At 40.7% G+C, this 20186-nt stretch overlaps 1 protein-coding gene across 1 annotated transcript in view; it reads left to right on the forward strand.

Moving 5' to 3' along the window:
- Window positions 1–6509: 6509 nt before the first annotated feature.
- The window catches only part of LOC141794742 (NACHT, LRR and PYD domains-containing protein 12-like), a 36781-nt gene continuing 23104 nt past the window's right edge, over window positions 6510–20186 (forward strand). Inside the window, exons 1-14 of the mRNA XM_074675206.1 lie at window positions 6510–6602; window positions 7323–7436; window positions 7572–7750; window positions 8383–10171; window positions 11823–11996; window positions 12405–12578; window positions 14062–14238; window positions 14564–14737; window positions 14949–15125; window positions 17393–17569; window positions 17980–18150; window positions 18328–18501; window positions 18824–18997; window positions 19230–19403. Coding sequence (XP_074531307.1) covers window positions 7330–7436; window positions 7572–7750; window positions 8383–10171; window positions 11823–11996; window positions 12405–12578; window positions 14062–14238; window positions 14564–14737; window positions 14949–15125; window positions 17393–17569; window positions 17980–18150; window positions 18328–18501; window positions 18824–18997; window positions 19230–19403 — 3821 coding nt within the window. The 5' untranslated portion in view covers window positions 6510–6602; window positions 7323–7329. The remainder of the gene's footprint in view (window positions 6603–7322; window positions 7437–7571; window positions 7751–8382; window positions 10172–11822; window positions 11997–12404; window positions 12579–14061; window positions 14239–14563; window positions 14738–14948; window positions 15126–17392; window positions 17570–17979; window positions 18151–18327; window positions 18502–18823; window positions 18998–19229; window positions 19404–20186) is intronic.

A 20186-nucleotide genomic window follows, 5' to 3' on the forward strand; every position in this document is an offset into this window, starting at 1 on the left:
AGAGGAACATATAGGTTTCATACAGATCTTTCTGTACAGACAGGAACTCAGAGACCGAACCTTGTTTCCACAGCAATCCAGGCTGCTGCCACACACACTCACCTGGAATCCCCCACCTTACAGGGGGAAGGAGCTGGAAAAGACATGCCATGGTGATGGCTGGCAGTGGGGAGGGAGCTGGAGCTGCTAGGGGAAACTTTCCAGGTGAGCTCCTCCTCCTATATCTGCTCCCTCAGCTCTTCCATCCCTGCTCACACTGAAAAGCAGCCCCTCCAGCTCCCTGTAAGAAGCAGGGACATCCAGAGACATGTAGCAGCAACAGTGGAGCATGTGACCATAGTCTGTCTGCACTATAAATCTCACTGTTCAGGGTCAAAGACTCCCGCATCCGGCCCTTGCGGATGCAGGAGCAGGTGTTCATCCCTTTCCAACAGAAATTTCCTTTTCAAAGAGTCCAGCGCCTTGATGAACTTGGAGACCACCTGTGAGACATGCAGGTCTTCAGTTCAGTCTTTGGACTGCGAAGTGACCTCTAAACATCTCCTACCAAGTTCTGTTCTCACCTTCTTCTTTTCCCCAGGAGTCAATGTCCTGCTCTTCAGGAGGTCTTTGATAGTCCCTCAGACACTCTTCTTTCTGACATCACAGTTCATTTCTTCAGAGAGCTTTAAAAAAAGAGTTAATTACCTTCTGTTTCTCTGCCTGACTGAAGAGAGGGGTCAGCTGCTGACTAACCTGAGGGTCTGGGCCTCTCCTGCAGGGACTCCCTGCAGAGCGGAGGAAAGAAGAATTATTTGACAGATCTCACACTGACTGGTCAGATATCATGGCAGCAACTGAGTAACAGATGAAATGACTGATTCGTAGAGTAATAAATGAGCAGAGCAGTGTGAATCAGACGGCTGAGAGCAAACAGGTCATCTGTTTGGATCCGACACAGAGCAACGACTGAGAGAGGACACTGACTGATGGAGGGCATAACTAACCTGATGTCTACTGTCTGCAGTCAGCTGAGCTGAGGCCGAGCTGATCTCTGCTCTCTGAGCATGAGCAGAGTCCAGCACCAAGACCTTTGAAGTTTTCTTGGCCAGTCCTGATTGCAGCAGGTAGCCAGGCTTTGGGGGTGTGAGTACAGGTTGACCTGGAGCGCGGATGAAAATGAAAACCACACATAAATAATATCACAGTAACATGATGATATTTTTGAATGAGCACAGAATTTCAGCATCAGTGAATTCAATCACAGAGCTCCATCATTTTGAAAACAACAGCTGCTAGTGTTCCCCATAGGTTATAGTTTTATTTCTGTTTCTGTCTGATTGTGTTTGAGAGGATGGAGGTGTGGAAAACATTGGAAGGATTGACAGATGTCTAGAGGATCAGGATAACTAGAAACCACAGTGAAGGGCTTGTTTCAGGTTGGCTAAGCAGTAATTTTTACATCTTCATTCATTCATTCATTCATTTATTCATTTTCTGAACCGCTTGTCCTGTTCAGGGTCGCGAGTGGCTGGAGCCTATCCCAGCTGTCATTGGGTGAGAGGCGGGGTACACCCTGGACTGGTCGCCAGTCAATCACAAGGCTGACACAGACAGACAACATTCACGCACACACTCACACCTACAGACAATTTAGAGTGACTAATTAACCTGATGTTTGTTTTTGATGATGATGTTTTTGGACTGTAGGAGGAAGCCGGAGAACCCGGAGAGAACCCACGCATGCATGGGAGAACATGCAAACTACACAGAGAAAGTTGCTGGGAAAGCTGGGAATCGAACCGGTGACCTGCAGCTAACTGTTGCGCCACCTATTTTTACATCTTATTACACAGTTCTTTTCACCATGTGAAAAACACAGAGGATCAGTGAATGTTCTTTTTGTCCAGTTCTGTTCAAAGAAGCCAATGATTCAGCGACATCATTTCCTTTGGTTAAAACAAACGGGCTAAAAGATTTGAGCTGGAGGTGATGGGTGCCTCCATCTCCCTCTTGAAATAAACCAAAGAACAGAGAGAGACCACTTTTGTGTCTGTGATGTGCTGACCCTGTCTGGACCCAGTGTGTCTGTGGTCCGTCCTCATGCAGGTGAGGTGTTAAACACACTCATCAAATGTGTCTTCACTGGATTCTTCTTTTAGCTGAAATAACCGTCACTTATTCCACGCTCAGACACTTTGTCTTGTGACTTCCACTGCACAGGTCTCATTTTAAGATGGATAAAAATCATTTTTAATTTTCACGTCGTTTGCTAGAATGCCTTTTTAGCTCGTCATACACTGCCTTTATGTCCTACACTCCATAAAGAATGGTTAAACATAAACTTAACATAAAGTAGCAGAATACTTAGAGGTAAAATACCCCAAATATTCAACAAAAAAAAAGAGAAGAAATGTTCTGTGTCAAGTCTGTAATGTGGTAAAAACAGAAATTGTTTTCTTCGGATTTACGGTTTATTTTTGATTTTTCAGAGTCTAATCAGCACATATCCAAACAGAACTGCATACATTCATAATCCAACCTGACCCAATGCATAAAAAAATATTGTTTGAAGAAATGTTTGTCCCAAAGGTCCTTTATATATATATATATATATATATATATATATATATATATATATATATGTATATATGTGACATTTTATCCCCTTTCTGTTCCACTGTACTAACATACACAGAGTTGACCAAATGAGAAGCAAGACTTTTCCTTTTTATCTTGTAGAAAATAAGTTCTTGGATTGATTTCGTGGTTATGGTGGAAATAACTATTCACCATACTACATGATATTGATACTACAATTTTAATCTTGAAATCTAAATTTAAATTCCTTGTTGGTGGACCCCCACTCGACCTGTTTTTCCCCAGTTTTAATGCACCACATTACACTTAGCTGCACTAATCACGGTGTAGGGATAATGTAGCTTGTCTGGGAGCAAGTTGCAGAATAGTGGGGGGGGCTGTTGTTGGTATAGGGTTTATCACTGGCATAGGCTTGGTGCGGCTGTGGAGTGCGGCTGGGCTCCAGTGGCTGAGGGTGGGCTCTGGCGCGGGCCCCGTTGTGCCATGTATCCCTTGGAGGGCTGTGGTGCGTGATCCTTTAGCCTGTTGCTGGCTGGGGGCCTCGGCATGGCGGGCTCCCTGTGGGGTGCTGTCCTGTGCAGGGGGCCTCTGCTGTTGCTTGGGCAGCAGTCTCCGAGGCCTCTCATGGCCTCGGAGTTTCTGGGGGGCGGGCCGTGACCTCCATCTCACCGCTACATGCCCACATCTTGCCCCACCTGGCCTGGCTGTGGTTCGGGGCCTCCCCCTGGGGAGGGGTCTGGTCCTGGGGGAGCTGGCTCTCGGGTGGCTTGGGGCCTCAGGCCTGCCGCGGGGAGCGTGGGGGTGGCTGGGTGCTGGGGGTGGGGGTGGCTTGAGGCCGGGTAGACAGGTGATCGGGGAGGGCGGGTGCTATCTCCAAGGGGAGGCCACTGCTCCGGGTCCTAGGTGCTGTCTTTGGTATTGGCGGGGAGGCGGGTCTGTGCCCCCTTGAATCCTGGGGTTGTCCCTGGGCTTGGCGGTTTGGGGACTGTGTGGGGGGGTCACGGGTGCCCTGGTGGCCCGGGGGGCACCCGTGGCTGTGTTTTACTTACTTGGGTATTGGGTGACCACCGCACACGCATGCAGATACTCAAGCTCCTGTCGGGACTTACTAAGAGACACGATAGATCATGCTGAATCGGGTACTCGTACACATCTTCTCACATCCTGTGTTGCATGCCACTCCATCTCCTATCCACGTAGGCCCACACTCCCCACACTATCAAGACCCCACATTTCTGGTGTCCCTGATTTTGTACAGCCTTTACTTCCTGTATTGACTTGAATTAGCCCAGCACTTGAACTGCTATCTCAAATCAACAATAGTAGGCGTTTGTCCTCCCTTCTGTTTGTCTTGTCTCTTCCTGTCTGTCATTACTTCCCCTTCTTTCACACTGTGGTGTGGCATGGCCCTCCCCTTCAGCTCATATCATTGGTTAAATAAAGTTTAGAATGATGGAGTAGCCAACAGGCAGGGCTGGTGATGGTCACTGTAGCAGTTAATCATATTCACATCTCTCTGACTGCTAGAAAAAAAATGCATCAGTCTTTTCAACGCTATCATCTGACACAGTGCTCAGTAGAAAAGATAATGCAGACAAGGGGAGGAAAGACAGGAAAAAATATATATATTCCTTTAATGTGGCCATGCATTACTACATTTAAAATGCAAAGCACTGCATGAAGTTTTTACATGTAACTTTGAATAAGGGGTAAATCATTTTAAATCACCCCCAACATCAAACTTTGTAAATAGAACCACAAACATGTGGACTGTGTCTTAAACCTAGAGAAGTGTCTGGAGGTATTCTTCCCTTCCATTAACCTGTGTAAAAGTGTCAAAAGTAGTTCACGGAGCAGCAGCACGATGGAGAGGATTTCTATTGCTGTCTCGTGTCTCTCAGGTCAGATCCTTTTGTTTCTTTTTGTAATGTAAAATCTCAGCCCAGAAAGTTGCTATCTGACTATCAAATGAACACAATGGAATCAACTTGTTGTTTTTCTCTAAAATTCACTCATAATTGGAATGATTGGATGACTTTTTTTAACTTCAAACTTCAAACTTCAAACTTTATTTATTTATAGGGCACTTTTCATACTTTGAAAGCAACACAAAGTGCCTCACAGGGGCTAAAAACAACATAAGAAAAGGACAAATCCATACACACATTCGCAGACAAACACACATACACACCTACTCCCATACACATTCATACTAATTGTAAAGAGAGGGGAGAGAGAGACATGGCTGAGCACCGAGGACTGCGGTAAGGAATAAGCTACCTTTGGGGGCTATCAACACTGAGGAGGGCCCCCGGCCCACAAGGAGCGCAGCCGGAGACTTCCCCGCCCCGCACGGACACGAGGCCCCACAACAACTTAGCCTAACAACTGTTGTAAAAACTGTGGTGCAGTCACTAGCAGCTCTCAGTGGATTGTAATCATTTCACTCTGACTTTGCAGGGCTGCTAACACCAGTGTTAGTGAATTTAGCTGTTATTAACAAGGAAACTCATTTTAACAAAAACCTGTTCAGTTTGGAATTAATGTGCAATGGATTAAAACAAATAAATAAACACTAACGTTAAAAAAAACACGACGCACGGAGACATAAGTTCTGCATGTAACCCTTTGTGTGTACTTTGTGAATTAGAAAATGCCTTTTTGGCTTATACGCACAGGCTTCATAGGTGCAAAAGCCCCACAATCCTTGAAGGAATCAGGACCTGGGGATATTAGAAGGGTTTGAGTTAAGTTTAGCCTCTAACACCTTGACTAGCATTTAAAACAAATGGCAGCCTCAGGCCTTCTTTGATCTGTAGCTCCTTTATATGTTTTTCACTGTAGACAAAGGGCTAATGGGAACTGTTTGTCTGTTACAACCTGGGCTGGAAAATACTGAACTCAAGTACACCTAATGAACTATAACTGATGCTGAATTTAAAATATAGTAAGAACAGAACCTCACACAACAATGCTTGAGTAAAGATAAAAGTAGTGATTTGAAAACTACAAGTAAAAAAAAATAGTTCTACTCTAATCTGAGTAAAAGTCACTACCTGTGTCCCCTAAAAGTCTGAAAAAGAAAAGGGTTATTCATGACATTATTTCAAGCTTTTGTAACATTCAGAGAGACACTTATCTGTTGAACGCACCCACACACACTTTCTCTCTGCTAGGGCCCTTTTCAAACCGCCCCTACACACTCTCCCTACCCACTACCCCTTCGTTTGCGCGTCCTCGCGGAGGGTCCGCAACATTAAGGGCCATCCCAAACCGATCCACAGGGAGGGGTAGTGGGCTATAAAACCCTCCAAAAGCAAGTCTGCATGGATTCCGACTCGCTGAACAGGTGCAGCACCAAATTGTGTTCGGTGTCAACCATGGAGGAAGCAACATACAAATGAAAGTTCCACGCATATGTGCCTGCACAAACACTGCTAAACTAACACAAATACTTAATGATTTTCCTGCAGATGTTCACAACTTAAGATGTACATATCATTGATTAAGGCTTGGCTTGCATTTGTTCAGACAGTTTGTGTTTATTTGAGTGTTTTATATTTACAGGGACTGTCACAAAAAAAAAAAAAAAACATTCAAGCGAGAGTGAAACATGAAAAACTCTTTAATAAAAAAGAAATGCAGCCAAAGAAGTGTGGAAGTAAGTTTCTTTTGTCTTCTCTATGTTTTATTTTCTTTTTATATCTGTTTCCACCTGTGAGAGGGAAGTTTCTGTCCCAAAGCTGTATTTATACCCTACACCCTGATGAAGTGAACTTCATTCAGCTGCGAGTGTGACGGAGTGCACTCCATCATGGAGGCGGAGTGTGTAGGGGGCGGTTTGAAAAAGGCCCTTACACACACACGCAAACACAGCTGACTTCCTGTAAGTGGAGGAGGCGGGGAGAAATTCTAATCATGTGATCAAACTTTGAACCAGGGAGGGGACTCTGAAAATCAAACTATGAGCAGGCATTCAGCTCCATTTTGAGAAAGGCAGGAAACTGAAAGCTGAAGAAGGGGTGAGTGGAAGCAACACTTTAAAAAAAGTTTTGATTAATAAAGTCACAGAGCAAGTTTTCTCTCTGGGAACTGTAAAGAAAAGAAGACTAGAAATGATCTCAACAGATGTTGTTTGTTCCTCGTGTCAGGACTGAATTGGGTAAAAAAGCCTTTAGCTTTGCTGCTCCCTCTGCATGAAATGCTCTACAGACAGACTTTAATCTGTCAAAACTCATTTCTCTTGGAGCCTTTCATTCCATGCTAAAAGGCAGACAAGAGACCATGGACCAGTGCCTGTGTTTATGAACCTGTTTTATGAGTCACCTTTTAGCACTTTACCTCCAAAGCACTTTGTTTTTAATCATATCCTGTAATATATTTTTGTTTTTTATTTGTTTTCGAGAGTCACTTCAGCATTTAACCTTCAATTCTTATCTCCAAGTATTGTCTGTTTAAAATTAATCTTGCATTATTGTAATGTATTTATATATTGACGTGTGCTACTGGCCAGGTCACCCTTGCAAAAGAGATCTCGATCTCAAGGCATTCTCTACCTGATTAAATAAAGGTTAATATTAATAACTGAAAAAAACAGTCTGATTTATGAGGAGTGGACACATGAGCTATTTTGGCTTTTTTGGTGTGTGTGAGTGTGTGCATCTCTCCTGTGACCTTGAATGAATTGTATTCTTTTATTCTTGTGTTCTTACCGCACAGTGTGATTTTGTTTAACTCCTCAGACTGAACATGAGTGATTGTTCAGAGGAGGAGGAACGAGGAAAGTCCTCTGTACTTTGCACTCAGGAGGAAGATCTTTCACCTGATGAAAATGAACCTGGACTCCCTGATGCAAAGTAAGACAACCCATCTATTCCAGTCACCTCTGACAAACATGTTTTCTGATGTTTTTATGTTTGCATTTAATCTTTATGGGGTTTTTTTTGAGCATTAATCAAGAAATCATGTGGTCATGAAAAATGTGTTCACAGAGGGCGTTCCTCTCCAGGAAGTGTTGCCGTGTTTCAGGGTCCAGCCTCTTCCTGCTCTGTATCCTGGTTCTGCAGACAGTGTCAGACCTCACACTTGGGCCAGTCTGGAGACTCTTCCTGTCCTCAGTGTAGAAAAAGAACCAGAACAGGATCTGAATATCAGACCAGCGCTGCACAAAGTAAGACTGCACATTGTGTGTTCATGTCCATGTACCCCAAGGCCTCCCAAACTTTTTAGCCTTTGATTCCCCATGGTTTCATAAAACACCTGATTTTTAATACATATTTTTACAATAATGGATAAAACATGGCATTTTAAACTTTTTTTCAATTCATTTATTTATTTTGGAATACACTGCGGGAACCACTGATCCAAAGCAATATTGATGATTAGAATTACAATCCAAAGTCTACTGACGATAAACTTATTATCCTCTTTTTTCCTCTCTTTTGTTTACTTTTTACTGTTAATTCTCACAAAGAAAGACACAAAACTTTGAACTTTGAGTAAATCTGTTTGATTTCTGTTCTGTCAAAGTTTGACAGCAGCTAGCTTTGAACAAAATTATCTTTCCTTTCAATGTTTGCATCATGTGAAATTTAGAAATATGGGAAGTATCTTTACCAATATAATCACAACAAGCTGATTAGTGATTGATTACCATTTACTGTTTACAGATTGACTGATAGAGAAAACTTCACAATAACTGCCAATCTACTGTCAAACACATCAGCACAGTCTAAAATGTTGCGCCTTAATGTGCTATGCTGTTGTTTCTGAATTTGGCCGGCATTTCTCTGTCTCTTCCAGTGGGAAGTTTTCTCCATGAAGTCATAAAAGAACACAAGATCAGTCTGAAGAGGAGATGTGAAAATGTGACTGAAGGAATTGGAGAAGCAGGAAGTAGAACCCACCTCAACAGGATCTACACTGAGCTGTACATCACAGAGGGGCAGAGTGAAAACGTTTACACGCAACATGAAGTGAGGCAGCTGGAGACAGCCTACAAGTTTGAGTGCCTCCATGACACTGCCATCAAGTGTCGTGACATCTTTAAAGACTTCACTGACCAACAGAAACCCATCAGAGTGGTTCTGACAAACGGTGTGGCTGGTGTTGGAAAAACTTTTTCATTGCTGAAGTTCACTCTGGACTGGGCAGAGGGCTCGGAAAACCAAGACCTCAGTCTGGTGGTTCCGCTTTCGTTCAGGGAGCTGAACTTGGTCAAAAATAAGCGGCACAGTCTCCTTGGTCTGATCCATGTTTTCCATCCAACGTTACAGAATCTGACAGCAGAGACGCTGGCTGACTGTACACTGTTGTTCATCTTTGACGGCCTGGATGAAAGCAGACTGTCTCTGGCTTTTCCCATCACTCAGCGCGTGTCTGATGTCTTGCAGGAGTGCTCTGTAAACGTGCTGTTAACTAACCTCATCCAGGGGAATCTGCTTCCTTCAGCTCTGGTCTGGATCACTACTCGACCTGCAGCAGCCAATCAGATCCCTCCTTCACGTGTAGACAGGGTAACAGAAGTGCGAGGCTTCAATGACGCGCAGAAGGAGGAGTACTTCAGGAGGAGGTTCAGAGATGAAGATGTGTCCAACAAGATCATCTCACACATCAAGACATCCAAGAGCCTCCACATCATGTGCCACATCCCGGTCTTCTGCTGGATCACTGCTACAGTCCTGGAGGACATGATGGGGACCGAGCAGAGAGGAGAGCTGCCCAAGACCCTGACTGAAATGTACTCGCACTTCCTGCTGGTTCAGACTCAGAGGAAAAAGCTGAAGTATGGTGAAGGACGTCACATGAGTCCTCAGGAGCTGATGGAGGCTGACAGGGGAGTTCTCCTGAAGCTAGGAAAGCTGGCGTTTGAACATCTGGAGAAAGGAGACATCATGTTCTACCAGGAAGACCTGGAGCGCTGTGGTCTGGATGTCACTGAGGCCTCGGTGTACTCAGGAATTTGTACAGAGATCTTCAAAAGAGAGAGTGTGATCTTCCAACAAACAGTCTACTGCTTTGTTCATCTGAGCGTTCAGGAGTTTCTTGCTGCAGTCTACATGTTCCACTGTTTCACAAACAAGAAAATAAAAGAACTGAAGGCTTTTCTGCAGGTTAAACGTTTTAATGCGAGCCTAGACTTCTTTCTACAAGCAACAATGCAGAAATCCCTGAAGAGTAAAAATGGCCACCTGGACCTGTTTGTCCGCTTCCTTCATGGACTAGCCCTGGAGTCAAACCAGAGACTCCTAAAAGGCTTACTGGGTCAGACAGACAGCAGTCCTGAAGTGATCCAAAAAGTCATTGAAAACCTGAAGGTGATGAACACCAGAACATCTCCTGACAGAAATATCAACATCTTCCACTGCCTAATGGAGGTGAACGACTTGTCAGTCCATCAGGAGATCCAAGAGTTTCTCAAGTCAGGAAGCACATCAACGGACCAGCTCTCTGAGATCCACTGCTCTGCTCTGGCCTACATGCTGCAGATGTCAGAGGAGGTGGTGGATGAGTTAAATCTGCAGAAGTATAATGCATCAACAGAGGGACGATGGAGGCTGATTCCAGCTGTGAGGAACTGCAGAAAGGCTCTGTAAGTCCAGCTGAGAATTACTATAGGCCCCTGATACCTCTTTACTGGTACTTTGGAAATCCTTTTTTTCAACTTCTGTCTGAAACTTTTAGCTATGTGTCTTTAAGGCTCCACAAACCCCCTATTTTCTGATTGGCCAGCATGGTGGAGGCCTATTGGATGCAGAACTACACTGTTAACCCGGATAAGTTGAGTTTACTTGAAAAATGATTGTGAACCAGTTATCTTAAAAAAACTAAGTAATGAAACAAGTTAATTTAACTCAACATCCTAAGTAGTTACGATCATTATGGAAAATCATTACTACTGAATGTCTTTAATCAAATAAACCTGATGCTTTTTTGTTACAAATCAAAATTATTAAGTAATGAAAAAAAATGTTGCAACAACTAAAATAAAAACATTTTAAATATCCACTCATGGTTACAAACGCAGTCACAACAAAAATCAGCTCTAATTTCATAACTTAAGTAACCGTGAGTGAGGAGGGAAGGCAGTAGATATGAGACCCTGCTGTACATTGAAATATTGTTTTTCAAGGGGCACAGGTTGTCTGAGCCCCACGGCACTGACTGGTGGTCTGGGGTCCATGGCATGGGGTCTTGTACATATTGACTTTTGCAGTGTGCCTAATGGTTAGTATATTAATCAATGAAATTTTTGACTGGATCGATGCTACAAGGAGCACAGACAGCTGGTCCATGCTGTAATGCACAGACAAACAGTCCATGTCATGTGGAGTACAAACAACCTGTGCCACTGCTGCGCATCTAGGAGTACAGCAGGGTCTCATATCAACTGCGTCCCCTCCTCACTCACAGTTACAAAACGTGTCATAGAAACTAATGATTTTAAGTTGTGCTTACTTAAACATTAACAAAAGTTAAATCTACTCAGAAATCAACAGTTTCAACACTGAAAACTCAGACATTTGAGTAAATTGAACCTATAAAAATGTTTAAGTTTTCATAGCTTAATCCAATTAAGTAATTGAACTTTGGGGTTTACAATGTATGAGCAGACCTTGGTGTCAGAGGCCCCTCAAACACCAAGGTCATACCAGTTAGGAGATCATTATGTGAAGACCTCATCATTACGGCAAGTCTCTGATAGATCTAGTGCTTTTTTTCAGAGCAGACCCTTTTGATCAGTTTACAACCTGAGATTTTTACAACATATGGATATGTAGAGGTTTGATAATTTCCACATGTTTAGTCTGAACCTCCACAATCATTAGGTTATATCAATGTTAAAAATATGGGAAAGCACAATACACCCTCTAAGAATGTAAAAAGCCAGTCTCTATTTTATTTCTCCAACTACTCAACTGAAGGCAGAGTGGGAAAGCTTCAGTCCCTGATGTGACATTAAATGACCTGATGTTGACAAAGGTTGAATTTTTTTTTGCAGCTTTGCTGGAAACAACTCCTTTTTTTAAAATATGCAGCCTTGCATCTTGGAAATCACATAAAACAAACTCTCAATTTTCAACAACTATTGTCAGACAGAGCTCTGTTCTACCTTGCCTTTTTCTGTATTCACATGAAAGGGAGGGCAGGTGTTGTGCCGCCAAATCCTAAGTATTTCTTGCAATTAATACAACCTGAATCATCTGATTAAAACATACCTCACTTTTCACGTTTCATGACAGACTTTCCGGCTGTGAACTTTCACAGACTCACTATGAAGTTGTCGCCTCGGCTCTCAAATCTAACCCTTCCTATCTGAGAGAGCTGGACCTAAGCTCCAACAAGCTGCAGGATTCAGGAGTCAGGCTGCTATCTGCTGGACTCAAAAGTCAAAACTGCAGGCTGGAGAATCTGAGGTCAGTTTCGTTCTTATTTCAAATCTTTTTTGTGTTCTGGGTTGACAATGTCATTTAATTGCTTCTGAGAATAAAACAATAAAAATGATGGGATTTTTTTAAATGCCGGGAAAGAAACAAAATTAGCCTGAGTTTGAAAACCAAAAATCCTGATGGGGCAGGTTTTAAGGCTTCCCCAGACTGCTTTCAGCATGGCATTAAACAACTCAAAGATGATCTAGTTTGCACATGAAAAAAAAACAATGATTATGACTTTTGGGATGACATTTGGATAATGTTCGCTAATAATAGAGGCAAAAATTATGGTGTGAGAAACACATGCTGAGAAGAATCAAGCTGACTTGTACACTAGAGGATGGACAGATTGTGAGAATAATTTTCAAACCAGCAACATTCCTTTTTCTTCAGGTTAAGTCGCTGCAGTTTGTCAAAAAGCAACTGTGCTTCTCTGGCCTCGGCTTTGAAGTCCAACCCCTCCCACCTGAGAGAGCTGGACATTAGTGCCAATGAGCTGCAGGATACAGGAGTGGAGAACCTGTGTGATTACCTGCAGAGTCCTGCTGGCGTACTGAAGACTTTGAGGTCAGACCCCTAAACTACTGTTTGCTGATTGAACAAATCAACATTTTGTTTTTTTGGGCCAAGATCCCTGACAGACAAATTTAAGCTTCAGTCTCAAAACATCAATAAAACAAGAAGCCGTTCAGTGGTGTTCACTGATGTAATAACAATGAGAGATGTTCTTTGGCTTCAATGTTTTTGTTAAACCTGGGAGTTGTCTTCATCATATTTTACATTCTTAACTTAGTCAAGCTCCCAATAACAAAAACATTAACTGTAACATGTAACTGGTGTCTGACTGAGAGATTTTGCAAGTCTTATCTCCCAGCTGAAGTCTGACTTTATAATGAAGAATAAAGAAATATGTTATCTTTTCTTATCTTCAACACTAAGGGCCTGACCTGATAAGATCCCAAATAATGGACGCTAAATTGCATGTACAAACTAAAAAAATTGCACGTGCTATCAGTGATCATGTTACAGGTGATCTAAGACAGCATGCACAGTTGAAAACAAGTGTTATCACCCTATTTAAATGAGTATACAGCATGTGCTACCAGCTGTCAACATGGAGCGTTTGGGAGAGCAGAGTGGCCGTAAAGGACAAATGAAGTTTGAAGCCATGGAATTTGGCACACACCCTCCGCCGTGACACACAGGCCATCGTTGCCCACACAAGGCAGCTGGTCAGTGCTGTGTCTAGGCTGATAATAACCGTTAATGCCCAGGCAATAGCCGGGAAGTCGTTTAGTGGCAGTGGTCCTTCAAAGCCCCATTTAAAAATCTTTTTGGAGAAAAAGAAAAAAAGAGACACTGTTATATATTTTTATTTTATTTTTATTTTATTATCTATGGTTTTCTTCTCTATATTGAAGTCCATTCAAAGTGTTCTTCGTTTTAGTTTAATTGCATTAGAAAAGCATACCTGAAGTGATTCAAGAGAAATGGCTTTCAATCAGATTGGCCCATGTCTGTAGTCTTGCAGCATTAATCTGTGCATGTGGCAGTTGTCTTTTCCATCACCCATCAGCCAAAAAATGGCGTTGCTGGAAAGAGGATATCCGTCCACTATTTTTATTTCTGACTGTCTAAATATGTTGCTATACATGTGAAAAACTCTCCCTCGTCTGTCACCCCTACCTCCTTCTGGCCACAATGACTGCAGCCCTTTGTGCCTAACACTGTGCCAGTTTGCACCTGCCTTTCTAATGTGCTAAATAAAGATGCAAAAATAGCGCCCACTAACAGTTTCAGATGTGATAATCACTCTGTCTGTGCTAAATGATTACATCTGCATCTTGTCCTGCTAGAATTTTGTGCGTTCAGGTGATCTGCACATATTCTACATATTCATGAAGGCAAACACGCTAAATGGATTGCAAGTGCTATTTTGCTCATTTAACAGTTTGCACATGCTTTTATACATGCAAACCTTTAGTTGATTAGGCCCTAAATGGCTTATGGAAACACTTTGAAAGGAACATAATTTATTTTTTATTTTCAGATTGAGTGACTGCAGTTTGTCAGGAGCCAGCGGTGCTGTTCTGGCCTTAGCTCTGAAGTCTAACCCCTCCTACATCAGAGAGCTGGACCTGAGTGGAAACTTTAAGTTTCAGGATTCAGGAATGGAGCAGCTGTGTGACTATCTTCAAAATCCAGACTGCAGGCTGGAGACTCTAAGGTCAGACTCTCTGCTTGTCAATAGAAAAATCATTATGTAATTTTTCTTAATGCCATTTATGATGGCACAGATTTATTGAGTTTCAAGTTAAAATCCTCCTTCAACAAGAAACTTTCGGATTAAACTTTAAAACTTACAGTGAGCTCAGAGTAAGAGCTGCCAAGCAATTTAAACAATTCTCAGCCTGCATTTTTAGTTATTTGATTTTGTATCTTTTCCATTTTATGTTTAACTGTCTGGGTTTCTTTCAGCCTATGAAAAGTGATACTCATTGAATGATACTTAGAAAAAGTCTTAAAGTGGCATAATGTATTATCATTTTCAGATTGAGCATCTGCGGTTTTTCAGAGACAAGCTGTTCTTCTCTGGCCCTAGCTCTTAAAGCCAACCCCTGTCATCTCAGAGAGCTGGACCTGAGCTCCAACAAGCTGCAAGATTTAGGAGTTGAGCTGTTGTGTGGTTATCTGAAGAATCCAGAATGCAGACTCGAGACTCTGAGGTCTGACTCCCTACTTCTTCTCATCTAAATAATATAAGGCACACTCGGAGCATATATATGTGTGAATTTATATATATATATATATATATATATATATATATATATATATATATATATATATATATATATATATATATATATATATATATATATATAGAATCATTTTTTTTAATGGTTTCTGTTAAACAATTTCAATCTTTTTCATCTTCAGACTGAGTCGCTGCCTTGTGTCAGAGACCAGCTGTGCTTCTCTGGCCTCAGCTCTAAAGACCAATCCCTTCTATCTGAAAGAGCTGGACCTGAGTGGGAACTTTATACTGCAGGATTCAGGAGTGGAGTCCTTGACTGATTATCTCAAGTGTTCTGACTGCAGACTGGAGACTCTAAGGTCTAACTCCTTTGTTTCTGATGGTTAATAAAGAAAAAAATAGTTTTTCATTTTTTTCAGCTCAATAATTTCTCTGAGACTTTTTCAGGCTTAGTTTAGAAACCTCTAAATAGCATTATTCCAACAGTAAGATGTGTCAATGTTAAATGTAAAGCAGTGGTGTTTTGCTTCAGATGATTTTTGTTTATATATATATATATATATATATATATATATATATATATATATATATATATATATATATATATATATATATATATATATATATATATATATAACATGCTTAGGTTTCCTTGAACTAGATCAACAACCTTTTTCAATGTAAATGACCTCTGTTTACACTTAAATCAAGACTCCAAAATGTTAAACCCCATTATCAGTTATTCAGTTCTGAAACGGTTGTGTTCCTTTAATATGAAAATAGGCAGACAATTAGGAAAAAGTAATTAAAGGACAAGTTTATTATTGCATTGAATGAAATTTATTATGCTTGAAGGTTAGTTGAAAAGATAAAAACTAAACTGAAAAACTAGCAAGAAAAAATGTCTGCTAAGATATTTATTTACAAAAAGACGTGAGCGAAGTTTTAAATCACGTTACCAGGAGCTAAACACCGTGAGCTGTCAGGCTGTCCAAGACGGAGTCCTGGAGACGAGTGCGTCCGATGAGCAAACACTGTGCGCAGGCAGTGCTCATGGGAGTTGTAGTGCCGTAGTCTCATATTGCAATGGGTTTAGTGTTTCAGATGTCATTTCAGAAAACTACAATTAAATAATTCAACCCGCCAAAGTGGCTGGTAGGAGTGACGGTGTTACCCGCCACAGCTGGAATTCATCTGCATTTGGCGGGTGTTAGTGTCATACCCATATATATATATATATATATATATATATATATATATATATATATATATATATATATATATATATATATATATATATATATATATATATTAGGGATGGGACTTTAATGCGTTCATTAGATTAATTAATTACACCGCACATTAATGCACTATAAAAATCAACGCAAGATTAACTCATTGGCTGCCAGACGTTTTCAGAGCATCTTGAATGATCTTTTAAGACCCAAATAATCTTGTTTTCTCTGAACATGTAAACACCAAAGTTACTTAAGAAGAGTGGACTCTCTTCTTCTATGTCTCTCTTCCTGTTTTTGGTCCAAAAAATTGAAATATCAAACTTTTTTGATTGTGTTAATCTCGGGCGCTCCATCCTTTGATCCTCTCCATGATCTCCGTCGTCTTTTCTCACGATGGCGCCGCTCTGTCTCTCTGAACTACCGTGACACATCTTTGTGTCAGTGCGAACTGCCTGAACTTTCCTGACTTGCAGCGTCTCTCTGTGTGTATCTCATCTCACATTTCTCCTAATATCCATACTGAGCTCTCGTCTAAAGAGTGCACCGCTGTCACCCACAGTAGTTGACGAGCAGGATTTTGATTGACAAGCTCCACCCGACTCCGCCTCCCTCCGCTGAAAAATGTAATTTACTTCTATAGACGTAGTAAACAGTAATCCAGTGTCCATGGCAGGGAACACAGACATTTTAATTAATATTGACCAGTTGAAAAAAAAAAAAAAGGATTTACAAATCTTCTCTTCTTCGTGAATTCATTTGATTAGTCATGCACTATAATTTTGTTATGTCCTACAGTTCAAATTCTTTATGTGGGGACCTTAAGCAGATAAAAGACTGAAATGTGATTAATTAGATCAATTAATAACAAATCCTGTAAATAATTTGATTATTTTTTAATCTCCTGACAGCACTATTTACCACATTATGGCTGATGAATGTACTTGAAAGTAGTGTCCACAAAAAAAAAACATCTTCTGACAAAAATAAACAGGATTTTGTGGTTTAAACTTGTGTATGAGAATATTCAATGATTTAGTCTTCTACCAAAATCTGTTTAGCTTGAATAGTGTTGCTTCTCATGTTGAATATTGATATGATTAAAATGTGATTAATTACGATTAATTAATTACAAATGGCATAATTAATTTGATTAACTTTTTTAATCAAGTCCCACAACTAATATATATATATATATATATATATATATATATACATACATACATACATATACACACACACACACACACACACACACACACACACACACACACATATATATATATATATATATATATATATATATATATATATATATATACCACCTAAAACTGGTCAAAAACTACCATGAAAAAACTGCTAAAGTAAACATTTTTATTTTTCATTCTCAGATTGAGCTGGTGCAGCTTGTCAGGGGTCAGCGGTGCTGTTCTGGCCTCAGCACTGAAGTCCAACCCCTCCTACCTGAGAGAACTGGACCTGAGTGGAAACTTTCAGTTGCAGGAATCAGGAGTGGAGCTGCTGTGTGACTATCTGCAGAGTCCAGAGTATAGACTGGAAACTTTGCGGTCAGGCTCCTTTCACACAATTCACAATTTGGTGTAAACAACACAAATGCATGGATCGTTCTTGCCTTGTAATTACAGTTCAGCACCAGCTGTTTCTATATTAGTTTGCATGTATTATAAAAGCAAAATGTTAGATTCTCAGTTTTGATTACTGATGCTACTAACAGTAATGTTTTGCCACAGCCCCACCTGAAGGAGTATAAATCATCAAAGCTTAAAATCCTTCTTTGGATTTATTTGTCTTAATTATTATCTTGTTGTCTCCGATGTTGCTCTTGCCATTTATATTAAATAACTGATGTCAAGGACTTTTGGGAAAAAGAAGGAATCTGACACAGCCTGGTCATTGAGAAGAGAGCAAAGTAATGAACAAAAGAAATTATAATGGTAGGTTTCATTTTCATTTGCAGGATGGTTGACTCCAGATTTGCAGAGGCTAGCTGTACTTTCCTGGCATCATTTCTGAAGTCTGACCCCTCCCATCTGAGAGAGCTCGACCTCTGTAAAAACTTACAGGATTCAGCAGTGGAGCTGCTCTGTGATTTTCTGCAGAGTCCAAACTGCAAATTGGAGACTTTAAGGTCAGACTCTCTAATTACACTGTGCTGACTGATTCTAGTTTCTTGAAATTGTACTTAAGCAAATTTGTACTTTTTACTATTTTAACCTTTTTGTCTGTTTTAAGTAATGAGATACATAAACACTGAAGAGTGCTTAAACAACTCTCTGAAGGTACACTGTTTAATTTCATTTTGTAGTGTGAAAGGCTGCAAATTATCGTCTGTCAGCTGTGCTTCTCTGGCCTCAGCTCTAAAAGCCAATCCTTCCTATCTGAGAGAGCTGGACATGAGCTCCAATGAACTGCAGGATTCAGGAGTGGTGCTGTTGTCTGATTATCTGGGGTGTCCAGACTGCAGACTTGAAACTCTGAGGTCAGACTCTCTACTTACTCTCTGCTGGTTAAAAAAAAGCTGTTGATTCCTCTTCCTGTGCTCCCATTTATGGCTGAACAATGTTAAGCTTGGGTTTAAAAAAAAACCTATATGGATCTTACTGAAATAACATGTTGATAAAAATATAACTTTCTCAGCTAAAATGTTATAGGCCTACTCAGCATTTAGCTGGGAGTATTTTTACATTTACAATTCTAGTTTTTACATTGAGTTTGATCCCCTGATTTAAACAAACAACAATTGAAATGCTGAATTTCTTTACGAAAAAATTGCATTCAGACAAAGTTACTTGTATTTTCAGACTGATGGTGGGCAATTTTACAGAAGCCAGCAGTGCTTCTCTGGCCTCAGCTTTGAATGCCAACCCCTCTCATCTGAAAGAGCTGGAGCTGGCTGGAAATGAGCTGCTTGATACTGGAGTGGAGCAGCTGTGTAAATATCTACAAAATCCGAACTGCACACTGGAGTCTCTGGGGTAGGAATCCTTTATTAAATTCTGCTGAAAGTTTTTTTTTTCTCATGCACTATTTCCAGGCAAAATGAATTTAAATTATTTAAAATAAAAACCTTAGTGGATCCTATGAACTGACAGGATGTTGATCTTTCTCACTAGCATTTGTATTTTTAAATCGAAAAATTATTCACACGAAATTCAGTGAAGGTGTCAATAAAACGTCCTAACAAACCCAATTTATTTTCAATTTTAGATTGAGCTCATGCACTTTGTCAAAGTACAGCTGTGCTGATTTGGCCTCAGCTCTGGAGTCCAATCCCTCTCATCTAAGAGACCTGGATCTGAGTTCAAACGAGATTGAGAGTTCAGGAGTGGAGCAGCTGTGTAAATATCTGCAGAGTCCAAACTGCAGACTTGAGATCCTGAGGTGAGAAACCCTACTAACTATCTGCAGAATAACCAGAAAGAATATTTTCTCCTTTTGGACCATTAGGGAATATTAAGGTTGAGTCCCATTGTGTGACATGATAGAATTGGCACTAAAGCATGTTTAAAAAAGAACATAATTGTTATTCAGTTTGAATGTAGTTTTTTTCCAACTTGCATCCTGTTTGTCTAGGTTTATGGGTCTATTTCGTTAAAAAACTAAAGTTTTATTTTACCTCAGCTGTTCTTGGAAAAAAATACAGTTTTCTCAGTTGCTTTGGGGCAATGTGTCTTACATCAGAATCAAAATCCCAGAACTGTTGGTTCAACCTCCACAACAAGTAGTCATTTGTGCACATCATAGTAGCAGTTTCTCATTCTTCCCACCAACAAATTAAGTCATGTCAGTCAAAATGAACTATACTTATAAATGTGGAATGGTCTGTCCCTATAAAACCAACAGTCCTAATCTCATTTCTTGAGTCATTTAATACCAAAATGTTGACCTAGTTGTCAAAATCTGTCAAGCAAGTTCTATACAGTTCTTTATCATTTTCTGAAAAAAGCATTAGCATGTGTGTGAGGCATTAGTTGCCTACAGTGAGCACAGCCACTTCGCAACAATTGTGGACCGTGTTGTGAATTCTGGTCTCACACTGGCTAAGGCTGGGCAAAGGGTGCAGCCAAATTTTGGGAGAACAACTGTAAACTGAACAATCAAAACATTTTGTCTGAAGAAGAGGTGTACATACTGGACAGTAAGTCAGCACTCAACCATCTGCAC

The sequence above is a fragment of the Halichoeres trimaculatus genome, unplaced genomic scaffold (genome assembly GCF_033239565.1).
Source record: "Halichoeres trimaculatus isolate MK-OKI-2021-1 unplaced genomic scaffold, fHalTri1.1 fHalTri1_scaffold_8, whole genome shotgun sequence".
In the NCBI taxonomy this organism is placed as follows: domain Eukaryota; kingdom Metazoa; phylum Chordata; class Actinopteri; order Labriformes; family Labridae; genus Halichoeres; species Halichoeres trimaculatus.